The 18,095-nt window shown below is 40.4% G+C and overlaps 1 protein-coding gene across 4 annotated transcripts in view; it reads right to left on the bottom strand.

Moving 5' to 3' along the window:
- Positions 1 to 707, bottom strand: part of csnk1a1 (casein kinase 1, alpha 1) — a 47,298-nt gene extending 46,591 nt beyond the window's left edge. For 3 of the 4 annotated variants that reach the window (XM_059347029.1, XM_059347027.1, XM_059347028.1), the window contains exon 1: positions 7 to 707. In XM_059347029.1, the coding sequence (XP_059203012.1) occupies positions 7 to 129 (123 nt within the window). In that variant the 5' untranslated portion in view covers positions 130 to 707. The remainder of the gene's footprint in view (positions 1 to 6) is intronic. The other variant, XM_059347030.1, reaches the window with a different exon arrangement.
- Between the last annotated feature and the right edge of the window lie 17,388 nt (positions 708 to 18,095).

Raw genomic sequence — 18,095 nt, forward strand, 5'->3', positions numbered from 1 at the left:
ACTTACCTCTCCATTTGTGATGTTGATGGCCAGATATATGTCACCAAAAGATCCTGATCCGATTTTTCTGACCAGCTTGTATTTTCCACCGACTATGAATTCGGCTTTGGAGCCGCTGCTGCTCGCCATAATATCCTCCAAATGACAATCTCCACCTGATTCACTTTAGGAAACTCTTTGTGGCAGATTGTCAGCAGAACATACAGCCTTGTATGTCCAGTTAGTTGATGAGGACAAGTGTGGACTAGCTGTTACTCCAAACAATTTGGTCGACAATTAACGTATCAAGCAAGTTGGAAAGTTGATTTCTCCTGTTCGCTTTATTCATAAGCTACTGTGGATCTTCGTTCAAATAAAACCTCCACGAAGAAACACGGAGTGCCGTGTCAGTAGCGAAGTATATACATCCGAAACTAAATCCGAAAAAGCTTACGGCCTTCAACAAGCACCAAGCTACCTCGAAGTAGCAGCTAGTGAAATTTAGCTCACGTTAGCATCAAGCTAACGCTGTCGCAAGGACCGCAGCGGAAAAAGCCCGGACCTCCTCCGTGCTGAGTCTCAAAAACAGCCCCTTTAAGTAATCTTTCGATGGAAATGTTGCTAATCCAATATTTTCAGTCCTTTAAGGGCGTTTTCAGCTAACTCCAAGGGTCGCAGCCGTCTGTAGAAAGAGCAACCCACTCACTCCGCCATCTTGTCTTCTCTACCCTTTCTCTCAGCTGAGCTAAGGTTAGCTACGTGACCCCTTCAAGTGCTGTCGGAAAAAATACAATCAACACCCATGACATACATTGTATGTAAGACGTAAATCAATTTACAATTGTGACTGGAAAAAGAAAGTGTATATTTTTGATGCCAGTGATATAAGCAAACACACTAGATAATTGCAAAGTTAAAAAATGATTTTGTTATGCAGCCATGTCTGGTGGATTTAGGCATCCTTGTGTTTTGTCTTGTGCAACTTCTGTGCGTCGTTTTGTAAAACATTAATGCCAAGCATTAACGAAGCGACCAACAAAGCTGCTAGAGAACCTGTTATATTAAGTATGTGTAATTTTTTGGTACAGTTCGACCCGTGGCCCCGTGAATACATCCACAGGTGCTATATCGCCACACTGTTAAAATAATCGCCTATGTCATTTTTTGTCAAAACTGTTTTTTTCCCTAAATCATTTCCTCATGACGCCGGTCACCTATGGTAAAATCGCCTAGTTGATCTCAGTTGATCAGATCATGTGATTTTACCCCTTTAAGATAATGGCCTATGTCAAGTGTGTGATTTAAGCGGATTTATTATGCCTAAGTCAAAATAAAATGTGACTCAGGCAATTTTTGAACATGCCTTTGTGACCTAAGCAAGATATGGTAACACTTTATTTCGAAGGTGTCTACATAAGAGTGACATGAGCGTGTCATAAACATGACATGGGATGTGTCATGAACATTAATGACACTTTGAAGTAACATTAATGCTCATGATACTTGGCATGTCATGTTTCCGACAAAGTAATTTATTTCTAAGTTATATAATTTACACACAGTGTTATAACTATGCCAACAGCCATCCTTTGTTACATCCTTTTTGAGTGAAATGATCAATAAAAGTCATATGTTAAACTTTTGGTGAAGTTTTTTGTGTTTCCTGCAAAACTTGAAAAAATGAGTTAGGCGATTATTTTAACAGGGTGACGGTATGTAAGACATAAATTAATTTACAATTGTGATTGGAAAAGAAAATGTATCTTTTTGATGCCAGCGATATAAGGAAACACACTAGATCATTGCATGTTGTTTTTTTTAAACAATATTTTTATAAATTTTTCCCTTTCACAAGTAAAGGATGGTTACATAATATGGTTCACAGAAATAAAAAGCAAAACAAATAAAAAAAAATAAATAAAAAAAACTCAGATCCGTAGAAATAATACTTGGGGTTACAATAATAATGTGTAGTATGAGCAGTCGAGAAAATCCCTGCAGCATGATATTAGAGACATCAGGCTCTACATAGTTCAAATAGGGTTCCCACACTTTATAGAATTGGTCTGTTTTTGAATGCAATATACATGTACGGTACTCTAATGGCACTAGATCAAATACCACTCTTTGCCAGCCTTTAACACTTGGTACTTTTTCATTAATCTAGTGCAATAAAATATCCTTCCTCGCTGCATAGGTAAGAATACAATACAACCTCTTATTATGTTTGGATGTTAGATAATTGCAAAGTTAAAACATGTTTTTGTTATGCAGCCATGTCTGGTGGATTAAGGCATCCTTGTGTTTTGTCTTGTGCAACTTCTGTGCGTCGTTTTGCAAAACATTAATGCCAAACATTAACGAAGCGACCAACAAAGCCGCTAGAGACCCTGTTATATTAAGTATGTGTCATTTTTTGGTACAGTTCGACCCCATGCCCTGTGAATACATCCACAGGTGCTATATGGCGTCAAGTCTCTGAGTTTTAAAAGTATCAATTTTAACCGTTGCAACCAAATGTTGTGGCTATTTTGTTGATCCTCCTGAACTTTTATGTTTTTTTGCTTATGTTTTGCATTCTCTCAAACTCTAAAATAATTTCCCTTGTGACATCAATGCTATTTTACGTTTGTCATTTTTTGTATCTCATATGAAAATCATGATTAATATGCCTTTTATAACCAGAGAGAAATCTAATCTTACTTACTAGTTACTTTCACTTAATTTCCAACTAGAGTTTATACTAATGCCGTTTGCTGTCTCCACCTGGTCTTTACAGGCTTTGATAGGGCACCTCTGGCTTATATCAGTGAGCCTGGCCAGCAGTTTAAGAAAGAAGAAGAAGATTACTTTATTGATCCCACAATGGGGAAATTCAACCTCTGCATTTAACCCATCCTTTTTTACACACAAGTGAACACACCATGTAAGGAGCAGTGGGCAGCACATTACTGCACCCAGGGAGCTGTGCAGGGGGGTTAGGTGCCTTGCTCAAGGGCACGCCTGTCCTTGACCTGTCAGTCCTGGGATTCGAACCGGCGACTCTCCAGTTACAAGCCCGATTCCTAACCTCTAGCCACGGACTTATATACTTTCACACTCACTATACAACTTCCTCTTGCTTTTTCAGCCATATCCATCATCAAGCTAGCTAGTTACTTTAGCTGTAACAAAAGTTTTCCTTGTCATGGAAGAATTTAAGCAGTGTTTTGACTGCTGTCAGGCCCCTTCCTCTGCATTGACTGCATGAAACTCCCACTCTGAGCGATTAGACACAAGGACGAATTATTTAGCCCGGTTACTTGACCCTGTTGTACTGCTAGGAAGCCCACAAGTGGTGCCGGAGCTGGGTTACAATGCCTATAAAAAGTATTCACCCCCTTGGATTTTTCACCCTTTTGTTGCTTTTACATTTGAAATCATGGTCAATATAATTAGCCTTTTTTGACAAGAATTTGTCCAGTCACTCTTTGTGAGGAAGGCCAGCTCTAGGCAGTTTCAAAGTGCCATACTCCTTCCATTTCTTAATGATGGATTTAACTGAACTCTGTGGGATGTTCAGTGATTTGAATTTCTTTGTAGTCATCTCCTGACTTATAATTTTCAATGATCTTTTCTCTGAGTTGCTTGGAGTGTTGTTTTGTCTTCATGTTGCAACTGTATCAAGGATAGTGATGAACCAGAGACTGGACCTCCCAGACACATGTTTTTTAGACTATAATCACTAGACACACATTCACTGCACCCAAGTGATCTCCATTTCACTAACTGTGATACTGTTGGCATTAACTTGCTGGAACTCTGTTGAATAAGGTCAGTTACTTTTTAAGGGGGTGAATATTTATGCAATCATTTATTTTACCTCATATATGTTTAATTAATTGACATTATTTTTGAAAAAATCTGTTTTCACTTTGATATTAAACAAGGTTTTTTGTTGTTGTTGTTGTTGTGTTTTTACAAATTCCTGTCAAAAAAGCCAAATTATATTGACCATGATTTCATGTGTAAAAGCAACAAAAGAGTGAAACATCCGAGGGGGGTGAATCCTTTTTATATGCATTTTAGGTTTCTATGCACCAACTGCGGGAGTCCATAGCTGCTGGCCTGTTCTACTTCCTCACCACAGAAAAGCCCCAGCTTCCATTGAAGCCTTGCAGGCTAACATCTAGCTAACTGAAAAATCTTACAAAGCTGCGGGCCAGACTGCTGCACTGCTGAATTATTATTATTATTACCCTATTTTTGGACTGCCACATTGGCCTCTAAAAATATTAATTGTGTTTTTTATTGCAGCTATTTTCTTCTTACAGCTTTTCTCTGTGTGAGATATTGGATCTGATAACAGTAAACAAAACAATACAAAAAGTCCACCGTTAAATCACAAGTCCCCAAACAGTCTGTAGAATTACCCTGTAATCATGAGTTGGACACTCCTCCCAAGGTTATATACACTATATGGACAAAAGAATTTGGCCACACCTGTTAAGTACTTAATCCAGTACACAACTCAGAGAAAAGATCATTGAAAAATTTAATCGTATGCTCCAAATACTGGAGCTCCAAATACTGGAGCATACGATTAATTCCCTGCAGAAAACTATTTGCAATGGCAGATACACAATGAAGATGTGTAAAAGGAAGACTTGAATAGGGAGCTGCTGCAGTATATGGAGAGGGCAGACGAAAGGTTTCTTAACCACTGCAAGGAGATGAACGACGCCTTGCTCAATAAAATTTAAGCAGACACATCTGCTATGTTGGGACTAATGGGATGCATGGTGGCAGTAATGGAGGCTCAGTTCAACAGATGACTTCACATCAGCCCAATGCATCACTGTTATTGCACGATTACACTCTCAACTTTAAGAGAATTTTGTGTATTTGTCTGTATCTAATTGTCTATTTAAAAAAAAACATGTTTTTCAAAATAAATACATTTTTGAAAGAACCATGTTTGCTTCAGTATCCTTAATCAACAGAGAAACTCAATGCAAGTTATGACAGTTTTGTTTTGGGATACAAAGCAGAACAGGGTGGGTTACATTACATTACATTATCTTTGACATTGGTGCTGTAATAAAATAGATCATTCGTCCCCTCTGGTAAAATAATTGATTAACGCTGCTCTGATGTCAGCTCCTTGATTACCATAGGAGGTTCAAATATTCACATGTCTGTCGGGTACTCTTCATGAAATTGTCACAATGTTCCTCACGAATGTTATGAAGCACACAGCAGGCCAGCGTCACTTTCTTGCTCAGCTCCAGCTTGCAGTCATTTCTTTTTAGGAGGCACTTCCATCGTCCTTTTAATCTGCCAAAACTAGAAGGGTGGGTAGTGTATTTCCACAGTGGCACAATTAAAATGTTGTGGTTATGATTATTTTCATTTATTGATATATTGATTGTATCCTCTCATTATGTTCAAATAACATTATCCAGATTTACAATATGTACACTCACCATCACTCTAGGGAACCATTTAATGCCACTGGTGTTGTCAATTGTGATAAAATTGTTTAGCCTATTTCAAAAAGGAGAAAGAGATGATGGAAATATGACTAGGCCAAGCTGCTGAAATGCAAGAATTCAGTTGGCTAGCTAGACTAGACCACAAACTCTGGACTCTGAACTGTTAGCTAACATTACTGAATACTAGTAGGAAACAGTATTCCCCAACTAGCTCTTATATTATTTAAGTTCTTGTATATATGTTGTATTTTATTTCTTTACCTTAACACTTTCGACTGCCCTCTTTTGTAAAACAAGTAGTAATTTCGTAGCCTATGAAATCAAATGATGAGATGACTCTTCTTTGGAATGTAATGTTGTTGCAGAGGGATCACCTAAATCTTACCCAGATACAACAATGCTATTTTTTGATAGGCTGTTGGTTAGCTATATTCCTTTTTTCTTTTCTTTTTTTTGAATAGCTGGTGCATGGCAAGCTCATTCTGAACTCTACAGGAAACCCAATTGATTCCTACCAGTTCCACAATAAAAACACCCACTAAGTTGCGCTTGCAACTTTTTACTTGTTGTCCTAGTAATTTCTCTGCATGAGAAAGTGTGGCATGTGAGCCTGTGGAAAGGTTGAAATGTGTGTGTGATCATATACAATCTGGAAAAATGTAGTCCCCCTTACCCCAGAAAATACCAAAATACACCATGATAGTATAAAAATCATGTTGTATTCATTGTTATTTCAAATTTTTATTTCACAAAGTCTAAACAATGCTCTTTGAAAGCCTTCTCCTCACTGTTAGGACTAAAATTCTGGTGGGGAATTATTTGAGTGGTATATTTAATATGCCCAAAAACACCCCAAAAATACCATAAAATATTAATTATGTTTTCCATTGTAAACCTTAACTCCCCACAGTTTCCTTAAACCTCCCAAGTTCACAAAAAATATACTGTGGAGGTCCCAGGTTTGCATCATGGCAGCAATGTGAAATTATAATACTTGGCAAATCAAAAACATGCAAGGGCACATAAGCGATGGAATTGCTTGTCTTTTAAAATGTTAATTCATTTCTATTGGTATGACATAATGCTGATTTGTGTTTGCCGCTGTTGCCCACTGGTACCTACAACATTGCTGTATTCTTTCTGATGCTGATTTTAATTGACATTTTTTAATGTCAATTTTCTTTAAAATTGTGTGAATTGTTTTTCCACAAATAAAAAAACACACAATCTATTACATTTTATGAAGTGAATTGAATGCTTTTATATAGCACTTTTTCACATTCACTTATGTCAGAGGTTACTATGCAAGGTGCCACCTGCTAATCATGAGTGATAAACATTCAAACACACACTCCCAGTTGTTCGGTATCTATCTAGTGTGGGCAGGGCTACAGGGCTCTGCAGGCTGAGCAAAGAGCCGTGTTAGATTCTAACATTACCACCAAACTCCTCTTCACTTCTTGGAGTCAACAGTATCCTCGAGGAACGGTGCCACTCTGCTATCGCAACTCAAATTGTGTTTGCCATATTTAATTATAACACTAATAACGTGTCACTGGCTAAATACTTCTGCTCAAGAGCTCAAGATACCTATTTAGAAATGAATCATCCACAAAGTATATTTCCCCAAAAAACTATTACCACTCAGTGAAAGTCTTGCATTCCAATTTTGTGTGTTAAATAAGGGATTATGATGGGCATTATCAGCTTCATGACCTTAAATTCACTTCTGTTTAAGGTGGAGCTTTCAGTTCAAATCAAATCAAATCAAATCAATTTTATTTATATAGCCCAAAATCACAAATCACAGATTTACCTCAAAGGGCTTCACAGACTGTACATGGTACGACATCCTCTGTCCTTAGACCCTCACATCGCCCAGGGAAAAACTCCTTAAAAAAACCCTTTTAGCAGGGGAAAAAAGAAGATAAATATAAAGATAACAATGTATCATATATAAAGTTTTATGTTTTGTGAGTGATATCTAAATCTTGTTTGATTTGTGAATTGGGCTATATATTACCAAATAAATGGGCATACAATTAGAATTAGCTTCATTTTGTTCCATGAGGCTTCTCAATGTAAGTTACTCTGGACTGTACTATACAGTTCTGTGAAGGTATGATCCAGTCCACTGACATCACCTACTGCTGATCCACTTTTCTCAACACAATACAGCCAACCCTTCCTATGACGAGATTGTTACTTTGACTTTTTCCTGTTCAAACACAGTTACATATCAGTCTTTTATTCCATTAAACTATTAGATATAATTATATTGTTGGGCTTTTGTTTTACAAAACCAGGGGTGGCTAACCAGTTCAGCATTAGGAGCCAGAATGAAATCCAATAGCATTGCAAAGAGCCGCACAACAAAATGTTGACACAAGTAACTCATGGGTTAAGTGGGTCTGCTTCTCTGATTGACGTTTTAACATGTTTATCTTCTGCTTGTAAAGTTCAATGGCTTTTGGAAACTCCTTAGCAATGTCAGCATGAAGTGAAGAGAAATGGTGCTCCTGGTTTGAAGATTTAAAGGTCCCCTAATGTGGAAAAAACATGTTTTTTTCTGGCATAAACATATATTCTTTAGTCATCCTTCAGCCAACCAAACCTGAGTGTGGAAAGCTGAAGCCTCTACATTGTCTAGAATAGCTGGGCCATGGGTTAGGGGGCTCCTACAGGCCGTTTGGATTTGCCTCCTGTTTGTGCGCACATACAGGAGCTGTTAGCATAATCCCACCTCCACGGTGATAACCACTCTCAGCCATAGCTCCCAGCTCCCTCTGCTCTCAGTACGTATCAGCCACCATTGCTTACACCACTCAGCTACTCCAGCTCCAGAGATGTGGAAGGACAGAGCGAGAGAAGCCAGCTGTCTATTGTCAGCTGCAGAAACCAACAAGTGTCTATCAGCTGCAGAAACCAACTGTATGTGTGTCTGTATGCTCTTCCTGTGTCAGAATAAAAAGAAACGATGATTAGGTTTTTTTTGGCCATAACAATGTTCAGGCAGTAACTGCTGCAACTGGCTGTATCTCAAAGTCAAGGAAGGATTCTCAAACAGCTGAATTTGAAGGATACTTCATCATCAACATCTGCCGAAGGACTGTCCCAATGTCCAGGATCCTCCGGAGGACAGAGTCCTTCTTTTGACCAAATTCCAAGGATGTGTGTGTGTGTATCCTCCATGCACCGTGTACCCATAAGGCCTTGTACACACCAGTCTACTGGGAGATTTGAAAATGGCGAGCAAAGAGACAGTGACGCAGGTGGTGCAACATGAATTTAAATATATAAGTCTTTTCAGTTTACACTGAATGTTATCACATAACATACAAAACTTGTGTTCAAAGTCAAGCAAAACACTTGCACAAACAAATGCCAGTGTATTTAACCTAAAAGATAATTGATTCATCTCAGTTGGCTTAAGTTATTCATTGTTAATTCATATATAGGCGTAGTATATGTAGTTATGCCATTCAGAAAGTTATACATTTGTTTGTTGTGTTGAGGGACTGACAGTCGGCTATTATCCGTTATTGTTATTTATAAATAACTGTTATTGTACTGTACTGTAAAATTAAACATCACAGAACACATCTCCATGGTGAGTTATGCGCCACTGCTTTTATGAAACTGAGTAGTGGTCAAATTCAGCCAGGATGAGTGGAATATTCAGGCTCAATCCACTTTGTGGCTTTTACTTGCTAAATCTTGGAGATTCAACTTTTTTTTGTAATTTTTTGTTTTGTTTGGAAAAGGCATTTACAAACAGACATCAGCACAAAAATACAAAATGAATGTTTTCCATAGACCCACACTTCTACCCACATGTTTACAACCTGCATACCTGGGGTTATCATTCAGTAAACATCAGACTAAGTCTTTAAATGACAACTATATACAATAAAGTGAGGGTGCTTACTTATTTTAATTTCCATCAATGACAAGGTGAAAAATAAATTAATAAATATGTCAAAGGGATCATACAAAGTCTGCAGGAGTTGGGGTTACAAATTCAATCCATTTTTCCCAAATTTGGTAAAATTTGAATATTTCCAGAATTGTTCCACACCAATCATTAATTGTAGGTGGTGTTGGATTTAACCACTTTCTGGTGATGGATTTTTTACTTGCAGCCAAAAGGGCCTGAAGCAGCTTTAAGTCCCTAGTTTCACACACACAACACAACCCAAATACAGATTTTCAAAATTAAGTGGAATTTGACACTTCAGAACTGTATTTAATGTGTTGTGAATGCCGCTCCAGTATTGGTTCAATTTGGGGTATCCCCAGAATACATGAAAATGGTTTGCCTCTGGAGAGCCACATTGTCTCCAACAGTTTGAGTTTATATTCTTGTATTTTTCTTGACATGGGTCTTAAAATATCTTATAACATTTTTCCAACAGTGCTCCCGCCAGTCCATTGAGTTGGTTGAAGACCACTGAAAAGTGCAAATTTACCCCCAATCCTCCCCAGACAGCCTCATTCCTGCCTCTTTTTCCCATTTTTCTTTAATATGGAGTGTATTTTCATTAGTAGCATGAAACAGTGAATCATATAATCTAGAAATGCTTTTTTCAGAGTTGAGATTCAACTTTAATAATAATAATATAATAATACATTTTATTTCTAATGCACTTTTTATCAGCATATCTCAAAGTGCTTAACAAGTAAAACAATTTTAAAAACAACTCAATAGAGGTAGGTTAAAAAGTCGGTTTCAAGTTTGTCATTTGTAGGCCTTTCTGAATAAAAACGTTTTCAGGCCTGTCTTGAAAGAGTCTAGGCTCTGAGTGGCCCTCAGCTGGGTGGGGAGGCTGTTCCACAGGCGTGGTGCGGCCGAGCAGAAGGCTCGGTCTCCCATGGTGGAGAGTCTGGTACTGGGGACTTGGAGGAGCAGGGTGTTTGTCGATCTGAGGGTGCGGGTGGTAGACTGTAGGGGGATGAGTTCCTTGAGTTAAGTAGGTGCATGGCCATGGATGCATTTATGGGTGAGAAGCAGAATTTTGTAGTTGATCCGGGATGAGACAGGGAGCCAGTGAAGTGATTGAAGGATGGGGGTGATGTGCTCGTGTTTACGGGCTCTCATCAGGACCCTGGCAGCGCTGTTTTGGATGTATTGAAGCTTCTGGATGGTTTTGCCAGGTATCCCGATGAAGAGCCCGTTACAGTAGTCCAGTCTTGACGAAATGAAAGCGTGGACCAGTTGTTCTGCTGCTGGGAGGGGTAGAGTGGGACGGAGTCTTGAAATGTTGCGGAGATGATAGAATGAGATTTTGCAGACATGTTTTATGTGGTCGTTGAAGGTCAGGTGGGGGTCAAACCGAACTCCTAGGTTAGTTGCTGAGGTGGAGAGAGGAATGATCTGTCCGTCGAAGGTAAGTTGGGATATGGGTGAGGAGTGAACCTGATGAGGGGTACCGATGAGGAGTGCTTCCGTTTTATTGCTGTTCAGTTGGAGGTAGTTATTGTTCATCCATGCCTTGATTTCCTCAAGGCAGGAGGTAAGGGATGACAGGGCTGTGGCAGGGTTTGGGGCGGTTTTGATGTAAAGTTGTGTGTCATCAGCATAACAGTGGAAGGAGAGTCCGTGATTGCTGATGACTTGACCGAGGGGAAGCATGTAGATGGTGAAGAGGATGGGGGCGAGGACTGACCCCTGGGGAACGCCACAGGTGACACGAAGCGGCCAGGACTCAGATCCTCCGAGCAAGACATGTTCGGCCCTATCTGAAAGATAGGACTTAAACCACTGCAGTGAGTGGTCTGTCAGCTTGATGGTTTTGTGGAGATGATCGAGGAGGATGGTGTGGTCAACGGTGTCGAACGCTGCTGTTAGGTCCAGAAGGATGAGTAGTGTTGGTGATCCTGAGTCAGCGGTCATCAGAAGGTCGTTTGTTACCCTGAGCAGAGCTGTCTCGGTACTGTGGGCTGAACGAAAGCCTGACTGAAATTTTTCGAACAGGTTGTTATGTGTGAGGTGGTCCTGGAGCTGTATGGCAACTGTTTTTTGGACTGGACTATCCAAAGTACTTTGGATAGAAAGGGGAGGTTTGAAATAGGCCTGTAGTTTGCGAGGTTGTCCGGGTCCAGGGAGGGTTTCTTCAGGAGGGGGGGGATGACAGCAGCTTTGAGGGCAGGTGGAACATGGGCGGTTCGAAGTGACAGGTTGACAGCCTGAGTGATGATTGGGCTGAGGGTGGAGATGTGTGATTTAAGCAGAGTAGTTGGGAAGGGGTCTAAGCAGCAGGTGGATGGCTTCATTCCTCTGATGGTTTTCTCGATCTGACTCTGCTGGACCTCATAGAAGCAAGGGAGGGATAGCAGACTCCCCGCAAGGAGGGTCGGAGCAGGGGGAGAGGGAGAGGAAGAGCCAGGCAACATAGAGCGGATGTTGTTGACTTTGGATCTAAAAAAGTCGATGAAGATATTGCATCGCTCAACTGTGGCTTCAGTCAGTGGGGGTGTTTGTGGCTTCAGGAGGTGATTTATTGTGGAGAAGAGCTTCTTGGAGTTTCCAGTGTTCCTATTGATGAGGTTGGAGTAGAATGTCGACCGTGCATCTTTTAGGGCCTGGCAGTAGACTTTTTGATCTTCACGGAAGGCCAGTTTGTGAACAGTGAGCCCAGTGTGTCTGAGTTTACGTTCCAGTGCACGGCCAGCAGTTTTAATTTTCCGTAGTTCCAGTGTGTACCAGGGAGCGGAGTGTTCAAACGCGACTTCACGTGTCCTAACAGGAGCGTGAGAGTCGAGAACACTGCTCAGAGAAGTGTTGTAGTGCTCCACTAGCTCATCCACAGTTTCAAGGGCTGGGCAGGTGATATGCTGGAGGTCTACAGCCAGGTCCACTGAAACAATCTGTTTTGAATTCCTAAAAGTTATCTGACGCTTGGGTCTGGAGGGAGGCAGCAGAGATGTCAGAGTCATTGAGATTACCTTGTGGTCAGGCACCCCGAGATCGTAGACCTCGAGATTCTTGATAGAGGCTAAGTTGGTGATGGCCAGATCCAACGTGTGACCTTTATTGTGGGTGGGAGCCTCGACATGTTGCTGCAGACCAAGACAATCCAGCAGGCTCAGAAACTCTACTGCCAGTGGACAGGAGGGGTTGTCAACATGAATGTTGATGTCACCAATAATTATAATATTATTTGACATGGTGCAGAGTGATGTGAGGAGATCATGTATTTCAGGGAGAAAAGAAGAATTTGGTTTTGGGGGACGGTAAATTAGAAGCACTGCCATGGAGTATGGAGGTTTGCATTTGAAAGCTAGACACTCCATGGAGTTGAGGTCAGGCAACGGAAGAGGTGAGAGTTCCAGTTCAGTCCGGTGGATAATGAGTAAGCCTTTAAACTTTAACTTTCAAAATACTTTAAAAAGTGTTGATTTAAGACCTGGAAAGGGATATCTACTTGGTTGATGATTTAAGAAGACATTTTCAAAGCTAACCACCACGGTTTATGGTGAGTTTTGAATTGGTTTATTGAAAAACTTACTGTAATATGAGCACATGGGGATGCTAGCAAAGAACTAATGTTGAACTGAGTAGAGAAACCATTAACACTGTTTAACAGTAAATATCTTTCTGTTTATTCAGGAAACCAAATTTGAATGAATGTATATTGTGTTAGTGTAAAAATTGTCTAATTAAACGTCATTAAAGGATGGAATTTTGTGGTTAAAAATGCCGCTATTACCAGGTCGAACAATTTAGCAGTAATGTTAAAATGTAGACTTACTGATTTCAATTGTATAGTTAGAATAATTTTCTTTTTTGACCTGTCGTACAGGTCAGGTTTTTGTTCCTGTCTGAGTTTGTTGGAGATGTTGTTTTCTGTGGTGTGCCGGGAGACGACACACACACACAACATACAAGATGGCGAGCCAAATCCATGGACCACGTTTCTAAAACAGGAGCTCATCTTCATTGCAGCAGTGAGGGAATCCGCTGCTGCATCCAAGCTGTTGGTAAACTGGCTGCCAGAGCGGTAGGAGTTTTGGATCCTTTTCATTCTTTGAACTGAATTTAGTTGGAGAATCTAATTCTGAACTGAACTGAATTTACTGGAATTGAACTTATATTGTTATACTGTTAATAATTGTGTTACATTTATTTATATTTTGATTTATGAATTTATTTCTTTACTTATGTAAGGAGGGAAATGAGTTAACTCAGAGAAAAACTGAATTCAAAGTAGTTAGAACCCTTATTAACCTAGACAAGAGCGGTCTAAAATAGGCTAACCCAAACAAACTGCTTGTTCTAGGTGGTATTCTGAAGCAAACAGATTCTAATGTTAAAGAAAGAGTCTAAATAAGGGAAAGGGGTGTAAACTTACCTTTATTTTCTATCTTTATTTTACCTGCAGGTTAGTGAATAATTATTATCATTGCATATTGCCTTTGTCTTGTTTTCTGTCCATTACTAAAGTGTCGGCTTTTGTATTTAAAGTACATGGTCTTTGGTCTAATTTTTTGTTGTGTCCCCACTCCTTCAGAACCTAGAACTGGTCCATTAGCTTTAATGAGGTTGTATCAGTGATACAAGTGCTACAAATATGTGCAAAACCTGCTCGACAATGGGTGTATCAGAAAAAAAGACATGAGTTTACGTCTATGCATTGATTTCTGTGCGAAACGTGAACAGCAGAACAGTCCCTGACCGCCACCCACTCCCACGCATCCAGGATCTGCTGGAGGCTACATATGGTTTTCCACACTCGACCAAGGCAGAGCGTACCACCAGGGATTTGTCGATGAGGTTTCCAGACATCTGACAGCTTTCACCATGCCTTGTGGGCTGTACGAGTGGCTTTGCCTACCCTTTGGCCTTACCAATGTCTCGCCAGCATTCCAAAGGTGTATGTTCATGACGGCTTGAGAGACGAGTGCTGCTCTACGTACTTAGATGACTTGCTCCGCTTCTACAAAACCTTTCATGACCACGAGGATCTGAGAAGAGTGCTAGGTTGCTTACAGGAGCATGGAGTTAAATTGCATTCAAAGAAGATATGTTGGTGCAAGGTGATGAGTGAAGGTGTTTAGGTGGACCCTAAGGAGTGGAAGCTGTGTTTCAGTTGAAGGAGAGGGAACTGAAAAGCATGGGAGAAGTCCATGCTCTCCTGGGGTTCTTGGGCTACTACCGAGCCTTAATTCAAGACTTTTCCAGAATAGCACGGCCACTTTTTAAGCTTCAAGAGGGCCCGGACAAGTCCAGTAAGTGACAGATGACCTCTACAAGGGGAGGCTACATTTAAGGGCAGAAAGAGTGGCCAACTGCCATCCAAGACACCCATACAGTGGACCCCCAAGCACAGTTCTATTGTCTCACTTGTGGACATGTTGACCAACCCACCCATCTTGGCCTACCCAGACTTTAATTTGTCATTTGTCTTAAATACATTGTGCATCCAATGAAGGCCTGGGAAAGGTGCTCTATTGGGAACAGGGAAATAAACTTTGTGTCATTGCATATGGATCCAGGACTCTCACGTCTGCTGAGTAAAATTACCACTTCCATTCCAGGAAGCTTGAGTTCCTTGCCTTAAAGTGGGCGATCTATGACAAATTTAGGGACTACCTGTATTATGCACCCACACTTACGGTGTAAACAGTAACAATCCCCTTACTTATGTTTTAAGCACAGCCTGGTGAGGCAGAGGTTTTATTGGCCATTCATGCAGCGAGAAATCGAAGACTACATTATTTGCCTGTGCCCCTGTATCAAACAAAAGCGACCCACCGTTCGAGAGAAAGCACCAATGGGCTCAATTACAACCAGCCCCCCATTCGAGCTTATCTGTGTTGATTACTTCCATCTTGAACAAAGCAGAGTCTACGAATACATTTTAGTCCTGGTAGATCACTTTAGGCGATTCGCACAAGCCTACCCGACTAAGAACAAGTCAGGCACAACTGCAGCAGAGAAGATTTCCTATGATTTTATTTCATGCTTCCGGTACCTTCTTAAGCTCCATGATGACCAAGGCCTGGAGTTTGAGGACAACCTATTCCAACGACTCCGGCAGCTGGCAGGTATTGTCCATTCTCGAATTACCCCCTATCACGCGCAGGGTAACCCCGTTTACAACTAAATAGGCTGCTTCTTTAGATGCTCCACACTCTGCAGGAGGAAAAAAAGGTTGAGTGGAAAGATCATCTGCCTTCCATAGTTCACACTTACAATTGCACGACGCATGAAGCAACAGGCTATTCACCCTTCTTTCTTTTGTTTGGAAGAGCACCACGGTTACCCATTGACCTGCTCTTTGATCACAATCCTGAACAGTAGGCACAGACCCAGCAGGAATATGCACAGAACTGGGGTTCTCAGATGCAGGAGGAATATAAGACTGCTTCATAAAACACCAAAAAGTGTTTGGCGAAAGGAAAAAAATACCACGATCATTGTATCAAAGGAATCATGCTTCAACCTGGTGATCATGTGCTCGTCAGAAACCTGTCCGAGGGAGGTGGTCCTTGCAAACTCCATGCTTATTGGGAGGAAAATATCCACCATGTAGTTGAAAGGTTTGGTGATGGACTGGTATACCGAGTTCAAGCAGAGATGGAGACTGGACTCTCTGTGTGCTTCACCGTAACCTCCTCCTACAAGTAAACGACTGGCCACTCGAGCATGAACAGGACTATCATGTAGGCAGAAAACCACAAAGACAGAGAAAACAACACACACAAACAATAGAGAGACAGCTGAGGGCAATTCCAACGAGTCGGCGGATGATGAAAAATTCTCATACAGCTTTCGACATTTGCCTATGAAAGAAGGACAGTCAGAGTCCACTTACCTCAACCCATGCCACACCGGCACCAGCTGAGACAGTACAAGTACCAACACCTGCTGATAGGCCTTTGGCTGTGAGAGTACAGGAACAACCCGAGGGGGATGATAGCCTGGACCTTGGGACTCAAGAGGAATCCAGAACACATGTTGACCCTGTCACAGACTCAATGGTTGAAGAAGATCCGTCCTTTTGAAAGTCTGCCCGAGGGTTAATACCCAGGAGTATATTTACATACGACCAGTTAGGACGGCCCACATACCATCCATGGAGAACAGAAGCATATGTAATGTTGATCTGTATGCTCTACTCTATTCCTACCTATCCAGTAATTCCTGAAACATACTACTACCCTACACTAGGCATTATGGAAGACTGAAAAGGACAAAAGACATGACATGAGACACTGATATTGACAATCACTTCATGACATGACAGCCAGAAAGTTGACTTTTTCAGACAACTCAAACCCTTTGGTTTGTTTAGTTCTAGATATCAAGAGACATCTCTTGAAGCAGGGGAGAGTGTAAGGGATGGAGAAATGGCCTTTAATAAAAGTTTTTTTTCTTCTGTAAAACACACCCTGCCCCCTACTTTTTAAAATGATAACTAACTAATACAATTGACTTAAGTACATGTGGTGTTACACTTACACCAAGCCAGTAGGTGTTGCTGTAGCACTGCTGTGGGTTGAGGGCACAGGTTACTTCAGGTTCAAGCTGGGTCAGAAATAAACAGGCATTAGCCTGAGCAAGCAATTCAGGTACTGTAAATCTACCTTATAAACTCTCTAGTTTATCCTGATATAAAAGTGAATGATAAATATAGTGTTTCAAAGTGTTGTAGTGCCACTGTAATGAAGCATGGTGTGTTTTGTTTGACATTAAATTGTCTTTACTTTACTTCACTAATGTCAGGCAATAGTAATTGGTTCCAATATAATGGATGGAATCACAAACAGAAACTTTTCATAGTAATATTTCCTGACACAGAGATGTGGGTTCATCTTTTTAGAGATGTGTTACTACTTTGCTTGTCTATTATTAAACTGTCAACTGTGGTTTCTTATATGTGTTTAGTTGTAACTTTTCTAGTAGTTATGTGTCGCCATTTTGTGCCTTGTGCCAATACAGTATCTCAGTTAGTGTGCACACCTGTGAGACCACGCAAAGCGTACAGAAGTCCGTGAACGTGACAGAAGAGTTGTGTAGGTGATAATTCAGGGACCAAGAGTTAATATGAATGTGTATTGTAAATAAGAAACAGTCCAGATGCTACAATAGGATAATTTTTTCTTTCATCATGAAATTGACACTTTGTTTGCATTATATTTCTGTTTGATTAATATAATTAGACAATCTAATTGATTTAACCAATTGTAATAATATTCATTTTGCATGTATTTTACTTTTTGAACGAATGTAGTTTACATATTGGAATTAGATATGTATGAAGTCTCTTCTTGATTCACAGATTCACAGTGCTGGCTGGCCTGTGGATCACTTACTGCCACTCCAGATATCCACTAAGTCTGGTGCCAGTAACACTGGCAATATACAACACATGCATGCACATGATCAGGCACGAAGTTAAGTACTGAGGCCCGGTCAAGCCAAACATATAAAGTAAAAAAACACAATACAATACAACACAGTGAAATATAAAATCTAGTTTAAGAGAAGTGTGCGATATTTACAAGTATCTGTATAAATATTAATATATAAATATAAATACAGTTTAGTATAGCATCAGTCAAGCTAATCTAATATATCAATATCAATATATCAATATTGCACCTGTCCATGAGGGGGGGGGGGGGGAGGGCAGGGGT

Source organism: Centropristis striata, chromosome 12 (genome assembly GCF_030273125.1).
Source record: "Centropristis striata isolate RG_2023a ecotype Rhode Island chromosome 12, C.striata_1.0, whole genome shotgun sequence".
NCBI lineage: Eukaryota > Metazoa > Chordata > Actinopteri > Perciformes > Serranidae > Centropristis > Centropristis striata.